Source organism: Crocodylus porosus, unplaced genomic scaffold, assembly GCF_001723895.1.
Source record: "Crocodylus porosus isolate Cpor-Errol unplaced genomic scaffold, CroPor_comp1, whole genome shotgun sequence".
NCBI classification, from domain to species: Eukaryota; Metazoa; Chordata; order Crocodylia; family Crocodylidae; genus Crocodylus; species Crocodylus porosus.
In genome coordinates this window covers 106,404,490-106,416,751 of record NW_017728918.1, presented here as the reverse complement: position 1 = coordinate 106,416,751, position 12,262 = coordinate 106,404,490, and the positions used below count along the sequence as shown (strand labels likewise).

General features: G+C 39.9%; 1 protein-coding gene across 2 annotated transcripts in view; it reads right to left on the bottom strand.

The window, feature by feature from the left end:
* Positions 1–12,262, bottom strand: part of ENPP3 (ectonucleotide pyrophosphatase/phosphodiesterase 3) — a 72,237-nt gene that overhangs the window by 20,100 nt on the left and 39,875 nt on the right. For both annotated transcript variants that reach the window (XM_019538055.1, XM_019538056.1), the window contains exons 15-19: positions 8,498–8,625; positions 6,271–6,337; positions 1,912–1,999; positions 815–987; positions 673–718 (exon numbers count right to left, since the gene is read on the bottom strand). In XM_019538055.1, coding sequence (XP_019393600.1) covers positions 673–718; positions 815–987; positions 1,912–1,999; positions 6,271–6,337; positions 8,498–8,625 — 502 coding nt within the window. The remainder of the gene's footprint in view (positions 1–672; positions 719–814; positions 988–1,911; positions 2,000–6,270; positions 6,338–8,497; positions 8,626–12,262) is intronic.

Sequence of the window (12,262 nt, the reverse complement as noted above, 5' to 3'; positions counted from 1 at the left end):
CCGCCCTGACCGTGAAGTAGCGCCTCCTGATATCTAACCTAAACCTACCCTCTGCCAGCTTGTGACCGTTATTCCTGGTCACTCCTGGCGGTGCTTGGGGGAACAGTGACTCCCCCAATGCCTGCTGATCCCCCCGACTAGTTTATAACAGGTGTCTTTCCATGAGTTAGATGGCTGCCCCACATCTGCAGCTCCTGTGTAGCTGTACTAGGGAGAAAGGTTGTGTGAGGAACTTGTTCTGTTATGCTCCACCCCTGGTCATCATAGTGAGTGTTTATGCATTACTGTTTTTCTGAAGACTCCCCTTTATAAGTGCCATGAGATTGGAGGAAGGTACTGTGGCACCCAAAAGTTCATCTATAACCCTCCCAAATACTGTATACAGATGGTCCAATAAAAGACTGCCCAAAATAATCATTGTGTCTCATTTTTCAATTGAATTTCATAGCAGTTACATATTTGAGTAAGAAAAACTCTTGCTAATGGAGTCTGACAGCCAATCTATTTTCCAGGCAGGAAAACAAGAAAAAAAGTCAATACTTATAGTAGTTTCTAATCTTAACTCACCTAAAAGATTCTAGTCTGAAAATAGTACCACTGAAATCAATATAAAGTAAAAAGAAAAGATACTGGTTTAGATCTGCCCTGTTGCTTTTATTTCCTTCAACTTACTTTCTTCTGTGCTGAGATTTAACTGTTGATTTATCAATTCCAATCCCTGTAAAATAAAATATTAAAGAATTATTCAAGAAGAATTTGTGCCTTTTAAACAAATGACAAGACTGGTACAGAAATCTCTAAAACTATTGCTTACCTCTGAGGGAAATGTGCACCCTAAATTATCTAAAGGAACTGTACTGGTAAAGGGACACGAAGAAGGTGATGACACTTCTTGTGGAAATGATGGGTTGAAAAAAGGTATCTTCAAAAGATGGTTTAAGCTGCCATGTGTTCCATTGTTTGGTGTGGGTTTAATATGCAGCAGATCTGTTGAAAAAGGTTAGAACAAAATTCAAAATTTTAGAAAAAAAACTTTGTTTTCTTCCAGAAGAAAATGTAACTTGGCTGACAGGTCCTCTTTTAGGCAATTCTTCTAAATAGTATAATAATATCTCAATTACCTGACCCTTAAATGGAAATGTATCTGATTATTAAAAAATCAAAAGTTTGATTAAACAAAATCCAGGAAAAATAAAACTGAAATATTTCAGGTAAAATCAAGGGCTGCCTGAATACTCTTCTTTGTGAATTTTATCCGCCAAGCAAACAACTTGACCAATGAGCACACTGAGACACAGGTATGTTGGTTAATTGGTTAGTTGCTTCCCAGCCAGGCAGGTGAGTTGGCACTTCAGACAGCTGCAGAAGTTCCTGGATAGTTTTGTTGTATAACATGGGCGCTAAACTTTTAAGATAAGCATTAAGATATGGCAGGTTGTGCATCACTGCATATTTTTTACAAATTTCCAATGGGATTATTTTTTAATTTCTAGCCTAGTCCATCGCCATGTTCTTACAAGTTTTTGGCTTGCAGAAGTACACCTATATTTCTGATGAAGGCAGAATTTCTAATGGTCTGCAAGGCTCCCATTCTAAGATGACTGCAGCAGGCACTCATGTAAGCACCATACATATTCGTTAGGAGTACTTCACTTCCTCATGATTTTAAGTGAACTCTGAAAACAAATGATCTTAATAAAGAGGTTAATTGCTGGCAGTTAATGTCTTGATGGGTGAGAGAGAATATCATAAAGGAACATGGAATTTAAGAGGATTTCAGTGGGCAAGATGAGGTGTTTGGTTCAGAGGAACGGGCTTTGAGTACCTCACCAATGGTTTTTGTAATCTCTCCCTCAGCCTACAGCATTTTGCCTTTGAGAACCCAATATGTCACTGGCTACCTATACTCACCACACATTAGATTGTAAACTTCTATGTTTTCGAAAGGCTCCACTTCAGTTTTCTCCTTGAAACTTGGACCATATGCTAAGAAAATGGCCTGCAGAATAATAATAAAAAGCTGTTATCTGAGTGAATCTGGATTAGAAAACAATATACTAGGCCCATTTCTGCCCTCAGGAAAGGCAAATCAAGTCAAGTCCTTGTTTTGATGTCCTAAGAGCAGAAATTAGCCCATTATGTATCATACAAAAAAGATAATTGTGCATAAAATCTCTATTAAAACTACTTAACTATACAAAGAAACTGATTTTATGTTTCTCTAACATTTCCATGTCAGCACCTTAAGAGATAGTTTTACTTGCCAAGTCTTGAATATTTCTCTTGCAATAGCTTATATATGGAATGTTACTGCCACTTAAACATATTACACATATTAAAATATAATAAGCATATTATATTCCTTGAACCATTTTTAATGCCAACTGGGAATCAAGTGTCCAGACACAGCTTTTCATGCATGGGTAACAATTTAATAGATGCCTAAGTGACTTATGACCTTATGTCCTATTTCCACAAATGGCTTAAGCTAGGTGTAGCAAAACTATGGCCAAACAAATGGCATAGGCAGCTGCCCTGTGTGATGGCATTGGAATGGATGCAGGGAGCAGAGCATGGAGTTGAGTGGCTGGATACTGCTAGATGAGGTATCAAGTATCACTGCCAGGAGCCAAGTTAACCCTTCCTAGCCTGGCAATTGATAAGGAATTCATGCCTTTGAAACCTATGGAGGTTGCGGTTCCAGGGAAAGGTTAACCTAGTTCTCAGCAGTGATGACTCCTCTTGCAGCGGCATCTTGCCCAGGTTCTGTTAGGTGCAACAATGGCCAAGGTTTGAGAACTCGTGCCTCTGTTCCAGGATCCAAAGTACAGACTCTAACAGGTACTCCTCTGGGAGGGGGGAAGGGAGGAATGCTGAGCTAATGCTCCTCGTCTTCCTTGGCACATTGCCACTTGTGCACCCCAAACTGAAGGAAGCTGTTTGATAGCTTCCTTCAGTAGCTGTTTGAGGGCCCCAGTCTCTGACATGATTGAAAAAAGCCACCGGGGACCACTTCTAGGCAGTTTCACTGGCATATTTTTGGGTTCAGAGCATGCAAGTAGGAACAGGTGCGTAGGGCATGCTCAGGGGCATCAAGGCCAGGACACACTGCAGCCATATTGCTAACATACCCTGAGTCACTTACAAACTGAAATCTTGAGTGTCTGAAAAATTCCCCTTGTGTGACTATATCAGCTTTAGAACCATAAGCCCTGTGCAGCGGTGGGCTCTTGTCCATGTGCTGGTTAGAATCTGATGTCAAGTGGATTCAGGATACCATATTAGATGCTGTCAGAGCTTTCACCCAAGTATCTCTTCTGGGTGCCCAAATTGTTCATTAAATATTAGGTTTGGGTACTTGACCAGTCAAATAAAGTTTGGTCAATTGAGGGGTCAAAAATTGTAAAAAAAATTGCCAATAGGTCCAAATAAAACACAGAAAAAGCACAATTTTTCCACTGAGAAATGTGTTTTTTTGTAAAATTGCTATTCTTTGACCAGTCAAAAATAAGCAGTCAATTGACCAGTCACATGACAATATTTGACTGGTCAATTGACCAGCTTGGCAACCCTATTAAGTATGAGTATGTATGTATTGGACAAACTGTAGGATTCGGACAGCCTATGAAAACATGTTTGTAAATTGAGCAAATGCAAATGAACAAGGGGTGAATCTTATGGACACCTCCATTACATCGAATGGGCCTTGAAGTCCAGCGACAACAAAGAATAGTTAAGGCCAGTCACTGCTATCTTTTTTCATGACACCAAAACAGGAGGGCATTGATTTAAATCTAAAGGCACCACATTTAAAATATATGAAATACCTTATATACTCATATATGTATTGCAATTAATCTATGGAACTGCAGCAACATATGATGGAGGCAAACAAATGAATATGGTCCATACATGATGTTAGAATCTATATGAATAAAATAATCATCTGTATTTAAACTAACAAATATTCATTTTTTTAGAGATGACTAACAACTATGGTCAGGAATTTGAGCCCATAGCCTTTATCACTGAAGAGGTAAATGTAATAGAGCCTTTAAAAATCCTTTTCTGAAGTCACCAGAACTGATTACTCCAATAGATGTGACTGGATGAACCACTGAACTAATATGGCATTTTCTATGTTCTTCTGACAGGAAATAGATTTTGAACTACTACAAAAGAAAATCTTAATGAGGTCTGAACAGAACTGCTGTAATACAAAAACAGGATGCCACTAGAGGAAAGTATTTTGATGTCTTATAAAGAATCAAATTGCTTTTACTCAGTGTGCATCATCAGCACAGTAACTATGATTAATGTTTTCTATGATAACATTTCATATGAAATTCTTCTAGTGTCTAAACTTGGGACTGGAAGTGGCTTATGTGAGGTTACTGAAAAATATACTCTTAAAAATATTTGGTTAACTTTAAAATATTTTTATTGTGCCAGACCTCCAAAACCAGATCCAGATGCAAAATTCCACAAAGTTACAGTGAAAACTATTCTCAAATCCTATCTACCCTATCCTATCAAAGAGGAAAAGATAACTTTTAAGTAGGTATCTCATATCTTTGGATACTTATTTGAAATCTCTAAGCCTATAGAGGTTCTCCTCTCATTGGTCCAATCAAAAGAATGGGTGACTTAAATATGCTTTATCTCACTATGTTGCACTTAGTTTAGGTACTACAATGTATCTGACTCTTAACAGCTTTCAGGTGTCAGAGACTGGCAGTCAAGAGCCTAAAGCCTTTTGCTGTCTCTCCAGAGTCACAAGTTCATGCTCTACCCCCAATATGTACTGATGGTGATCTCCAACCATCCAGCTGGAAACAGGTACCTGGGCATTTAGACTTCTGAGAGACAGGTGACTGGATGCAAAGCTAACCACTTCATTGCCTTTTGTGACACTGATTACAGAACTTGTGTCTTTACCATGCTAGCCCAAGTAGCTGGTTGGCTCAGGTGGATCTTTGACTTATGGTGGACACCAAGACAAAACTATGGCATTGGGCATATCTACACGTTTTATCCACACCTAAACTTAATGTGCATTTGCTTAATGCACATTAAGGTGATTTAGATGAGTGTCTACACGTGCACACTCTAAGGCGCATTAACACAGTGTGTGTGTGGACCAATTTGGGACTACAGGTAGTCCCAAGTCAGTCGACATACATAGCATTAATGTGCTTTAGCACATCTACTCGTGTGTTAAGGTGTTTTAGCTATTCATGTCTAAAGCTGATACCTGCTTTTGCAGGTATTAAATTTAGGCACAAATAGCCTAAAATTGCCATTTTTAAGGTGCATTCAGGGTGTGCAAATGTGACCTGTGCTCTCAATATGCCGTAAAAATGGCTAATGCACCTTAAATCAGCATGTATAGACATGCCCGTTGTGTACTTAAATGTGGTCCACAATTGCAGAACTTTGCATGGTATACTTGAGGCCAGTTTGAACATTTTATCCTAGGTACAAATTCTCAGGCTTATATTCTGAATGACCATGTAAAAAATTGTAATAAACAAACTGAAACACAATGGATATGAACAAGCACAACATTTAGATTGTCCTAACCAGGGTTAGGTTGAACTAAATATCTACTTGTGCAGGCATTCACAGGGTTTAATGGCCTGCTCTAAGTTAATTCAACTCAGGAGGTGCACTAATTTGACTGAGAAAGTTAACCTAATCTATGAAGGGGTTAACCCAATCTAGTGAATGCTTGCATGCATATGCAGCATAGCTCCAGGGATGTGAAAGCCCAGCCACTCATTCTACCCCTGGGGTTGTGCTGTTCCTACCCTCCTCCCCTGACATGCCTATTTTTAGCCATCCCAGCTCTCTCTGACCTGAGTAACACCCCTCTCCCCCTGTGGACCCACCAATACCCTCCCTCCCCCCACAGACCCACTAGGCCCCTTAGACCAGCCAAACCCCACCTGGACCTGCCAAACCCTGCCTGGACCCACCAACCTCCCCAAACTGACCTGGTAAACCTTGCTTGTAACTTCCAGCAACCCCTGCAGACCTGCCAGCCCCTCCACCCAGATCCTGCTAGTCCTTTCCCTGACCCCATGTTACTTAACTTGGGCTCCCCACACTACTCCTGGTGCATGTGCCACTCCCAGTTTAGGTTTAGGCAGCTTAAAATAAGATACCTAAACCTAGACCAAGTGGAAGGAATGCAAGCAAAATTGTTCGTTTACAGTTTTTATGTTCACTATATAGTGGGAGGTGATATTTGAAAAGAAAACACCTTACCTCCATACTTTTAAACTCATTGTCGTAGCCATGGTTGCCTCCATCACAAAATGTATAATTTTTATTCCTATGAAGAAATTGTTCCATATTGTAAATATAGTACTAATATAACAATAAATACATATTGTCCCAAATCACTAAACTGATGACATGCTCTCTCTCTTAAGGTACTGAGGCTGTTTTAATCAAAAACTGAATTTACTCCTAAGTTTCCAGCTCTTGTGTAATGCATGTATGCTTCCAAAATAGAAATAGAAATAAGGATGATGTCAAAATTGAGACATTCAGAGAAGTTCCAAAAACCACATCATCTTCAGGATAATTTCACAATAATCTCTTAGGATTTACCTATTAAGAACATCTGTTGAGAAAATCAAGCTATGTTCATCTCCATGGAGCAATTTAATTAAGATTGCAGAAGCCTTTGCTTTATGAGGGAACACTGAAATTCATTAGTCTGAAAATGTTCATATCTCACTATAGAGTTCATGCTTTGTTTTGAGCAAGTTGTGGAGGCAGGTAAGTCTACACTGTTTAGGCTTGCAATGACTACACTTGAAAGGAGAGCTGTCATTTATTCATTGGTGAGACAACTGGAAATCAAACTGAAACAGATACTTTGACTTTGCTGAGCTATAATTTAGAATTTATCCTGTATCCAGAATAGCTTAATGTATGTTGACTTATTTTGATAACTGCCTTATCTGCCTTATTTTTATAACTGCACTTAGAGCTTAGCTGAGAAGAACAATGAATTTCATGGTCAAACTGAAAATATAAACACACCAAAATGAGTATTTTTCTTAAAATTCCCAGGACAAATACTTGACAAGACTTAAAATACAAGAGGTCAAATACTGAATAGGTATTTTCTACCTTTCTTTCAAAAGGGTAAGTTTGGAAAAATCTTTTTTAGTAAATGAAATTTACATTCAAAATTAATCTTCTCTCCAGAAGTATACAGAAAATGCTTAAGAGTAAAGAACAAGAGAGTATCAATAAATCACCAAAGAAAGCAAATGTTTAACTCCCAGGAGATCATCTAGGAATACATAAGACATGCAGAGAGTGAGCAAGACAAAAGGACATGCAGAATATATTTTCAAAGCTTTTGTGCCAGTTGAATCAATAAGGGCAAAGGGAATGTGAAGTTTTCGATCATTTTCAGAGAAAGTGCAAATAGAATGCAAAGGCCTCACATTTCTGATTTTCTAAGATTCATCACCTTTTCTCTTCTCATTAAAATTTGTACCCAGACAATATACCTACCCTCAGGTGTGTGCTTTCTCAACGTGGGAGTGCACACAACACAAACTTTTGAAAAGCTACCCCTATGGATTCACAACATGTGGATGCCAACAATTTATACAGTTTTGAGACACACATTGTTATAATGGCATAACCAACTGCTACAACTAAGGTCAGATACTTATTTCCATTTCAACTATCACCTTTTCAGTTACTCATACCTTTCCAAGTCATTCATTTCTGGGGACAATTGCAGGCTTAGTCTCTTACTAAAGAGCTCCTGCACTGTGTTTGTTTTCTTTAACCACTGTGAACCTGACACAATTTGAAGGAGAAAGCTAAATTTTGACAAAAAGGAACCCAACAGAATGCCCTGCTTGGCTTCACAGTGTCAGCATTGCAAGCTCTCCACTTTTAAGGGCCTTGGCATTCAAATGTCCGTACATGCAGCTCTGGGTAAGTTTTTCTACCAGGAGAACAAACTTGGGAGAATTTTCCTAGATAATATGAATGTTTATGCACAATAAAAGTAAGCATTGAAAAGCACTTTAAATATTATAATGAAAACTGGCTTTAACTGGACTAAGTTATAAGCCTTTGAAGGGAAAAAAGCAATAGATTTTGCATGAGGTATTCTCAATAAATACGCATATAAGAACTATCATTTTGGTGCCTCATTGAAATAATGGTATATTTAGAGAAGATTCACATAGAATAAGCTAGATACTCCTCATTTACCATGCTGGGTTAAGAGGAAAATACTTATGAGCACACCACATAAAGCACTGATGTCTGGTTTTGAGAGACATACAAACATTTCCTTTCCATATCCTCCTAAACATTCATTTCTCTAACAGTCTGGAAAATGGATCAGCTATTGGTTTTGCTGCAAGACTTCCAAGTCTTAAATAGAAAGGAAATGAAACATCTGGTCAGGAAATGAGACATATTTAGGGCGATGTATAAGCAAGTTATTTACTTAACAGCCAGCCACTGTCGGTCCACCAAAAGATGAACTTTGTCGATGCGAGTGTTATAAGCATAATGGAATCGTTTTGGCAAGTTGGGTGTCAAGTAGGGCTTGAAATGCTGGTTGGGCTTTCTGCACTGTAAAACATGAAAACACTCAATCATGACACTTGCTTAAAGTCAGACATAAACACATCTTTCAAAATAATTATAGGTAACGGGGTGATTATTATGTGTTATTACATATTAAATGACAGCTAGAATAATAGCTTCTTCATAAAGCTATTAATGATACTTATGTCTCAATTGACAATGGGCATGAAAATGACTGACTTGGACTTTTGATAAGAGAGTCCTGAAGTCAGTCTGTAATAGAGCATGGGTTTGGCGGCCCCTTTGCCACAGTGTAGCGTAATATGTGCAGGCACTGCCAGGCTTCTAATTTGCAGATGGACAGACAGAGTGGGAAAGGAGAATCCTGGTGGTGGGTGGGGAGTAGTAACATGATGCTACTACCGCTACTTTCTTTAAAGGACTCCCTCCTCCACCTCAATTTGTGGTTCTTGACACCCATAGAGTCATAGGAAACAGGTCAAAACTGGCACCAAAAGACTAATGCCTGCCCCCATGGTATATAAGATATATCAAATATGTAACAACCCTGTTGACAAATTAGTGCAAAAAACAAACAACATCCCAAGGACTTTGGCATGTATCATTGCTAATATTACTGGCATCCATACCTTGAGTTAGTGTGAGAGTTCTCACTCCATAAGTAAGTAGCTAAAGGTCTTTGAAAGGTTTGTTTTGTCACTCTTTACCATCTTACCATGCCACAAACAGGAGAAAGGAAAGTATTCCTTCACAAGCCAATGACGTGCCATTCTGAAATCATTTAAAAATTATGGGACAAATCCTATTCCATCTATTAGACAATTACATGGACTTAAGTGTCTAAGTGTGATTTTATTCCACCCTGCATGATTCCTCAAAAACTGTTAATGCAAAAGGCAGGTAGGTCCTCCTCTTCCTTTCTGCTTTTTTTGATATTTAGCCTTAAGGTTAAAGAGGCAACATGTTACAAAAGTAATGTATTAACTGTTTTCCAGGAACTCAAGCAGGGAGGAACAGGATTTCACTTAGGCACATAGTACCATTTAGGCCCCAATTGATGGAACAGCCATTTAGCAGTATGGCTGCCTATATACATGGTTAGGGGTATGGGGGGTATTTTAATTAGAGTGGTTCCCTGACAGCCACCCTAATTAAAATGCTGCAGTGTCACGTGCATTAACCTTCCACACATTTAAAAATGGCTGCAGGACGCTTGAACTAAAGCTTATTTGATGAGCTTTAGTTCAAGAGCCACCCCCCAGCCATTCTGAAATGTGGGGAGGGGCTTAACACATGACACTGCGATGATGTTAAAGCATTCTAATTAGAATGTGGAGCGGACTTGATTACACTGGAGCACATCTATAGGTAGCCTATATGTTCAACTTTTGGCACTCTCGTTTATTAGCTTATACATTCTAAAGAAGAAAAATTTGGCAGATTTAGGAAATTTAAACTTAGAAATTGTATACATGGATCTTTTCAGCTTTAATAAAAATGCTTTTCTTCCAACGGTAACTGGAGGGTAGCTACAGTTAGTGTTTCTTTCTAGTTTAGAATATGAAGAACCCATAGTTCTGAAGCTGCCCAAATTAAAACCACAAAGGATAATGAGTATGCAGAGAGCACAACAACCACAGATCTGAACAAACAAAACCAGCTCATTTACTAGATGTCATGACCTCATTCCACCACTGACTCTGCCTTAGTATATTGCCCAGATTTTCTGGACTTCCTTAAAGAAGTAACACACATTTCTCATCTGAAATATGTGATATGAATAAAAATTATGGAGGAGCAAATTGCAATAACCTGGCAGCTCCCAAAAATTCTGACTGGGAGGTGCTGTGGTCTAGATAGGCTGGATTTTAGGAAACACTGGTGCAATCTGACTGTTAATTACAAAGCCAAAAGAGATTGCACATAAAAAAGAAAGTGCAGGACTATGTGTTGACTTATAATCATAGTTAACCTAGTGAAAGTCATCAATAAAAAAGGAATCCCAAGTAGCTATTAGTAATATCAAGGCTGATCTACTATGGCCCCCCAAAAGTCATTCCTTGACATTGCTCTAACCAAGCCCCTTCACTCTAAACCTCAGTACCTCCAGCACAGCAGGAAAGTATGTGCCACAGCCTAGTTGTGGATTCCCAATTTCCTATGCCAAAGGAATACTCAGCTGGCTCGTTAAGATAGCTTTATCGTTTCATCATTACCAAACCATTCTCAGCAGCTGATAATTCTCAGATTCTATTTCAGGAACAGTGAGCACCACAGCACCAGCAATGGGATAGCACAGAGTTTCTGCAGAGCTACTCTAGAGCTTCTGATAGCTGAAGTCAAGAAACATTTAGACTGGAATATAAAATACTCTTTGATTATTCAGTGACAGGCAACCACTACATGATATACAGAGCTGATGAATTACTTAGTAGGTTTCTGAAAGATCTCTTGTGGTGTTATCTTTGAACAGACTGTGAGTGGAATTGTTTCACTTCCTGTGTCTAAATGGTGGTTTTCTAGCCATGTAAGGGACATTTCTGCCTCTTCTGCTCAGGTTGCAACTCTATTACTTCTTCACTGTCTATACCTAAGTGTGCACACACAAACTTAGCAAATACAACAGACTACTGGCTGAGTAGCTATGGATATGTACAAGTGATATATTTAGATTGCCCCAACCAAACCTGAAAATGGTGCACCCAGTCACTTGCCACAGCTCTAGAGATGTGCTGTTTTACCCCCCTGCTCTGACCTGGACTGGACTATTTTTACCCCCTTGACTACCTCCCCTTGCAGACCCACTAGCACCCACTGAATGTCCACCAGTCCCTGCTGGATCTGCCAACCCCCTCTGGACCCACCACCACTTCCACAGACCTGCCACTCTCATTTTGCCAGCCCCGCTTTCCATCCAACTCCAATTACTTGCCTCTGGATGCCTGTGCCTCCTCCCAGCAAGCAGTAACTGCTCGCCTGCATGAATCCCAACTTAGGTTTAGGTGGCTTAAGCTAAGCCAGGTCCCATAAATGCTTGTTTGCCCAATTTGGCTATGTATGGGTGTGCACCCATTCTGGACACATACTTGGCTCTAAGTCATGAAAATCCAGGTAGCCAGAAACCAATGACCAGCAGGCATTAGATTACAAAGAAGGGAGAGTAAATCTTCCATGTTTTAGCCCCAGTAGCTGAAAGTTTAGGGCACTTGCCAAGCAGACACAGATTTAGGCCCACTCACACAGAGGGTGCTTGATTCAGAACCTCTGATGCATTAGCATTGAACTCTGACCACCATGCTGTACATCATACAAAGGCCAGACTCCTATCCAGACCTCCCCTTGAATCAAGAGGGAGATATGTGGGGCCAGGAGGAAGCAAATAAGCTAAAGGGTGTGTGACCGAATGCAATGTATGGACCTGCTCCAGTGGCAAACAACCAGTCCCTGCTAGTCTAGAGCAGGGGTTTTCAACCAGTGGTACGCATACCCCTAGGGGTACTTGGGATGGCCCCAGGGGGTACTCATCAGAGGGTGCTGCCACTGCCACTTCCACCACCGCTGTGCCAGCGACACTTCTGCTGCCATACCGTCGGCATGCTCACTGATCAGTTGTGGGGAACCCACCCCCCTCTTTGGTTGCTGATCAGCCACTGGGGGACCC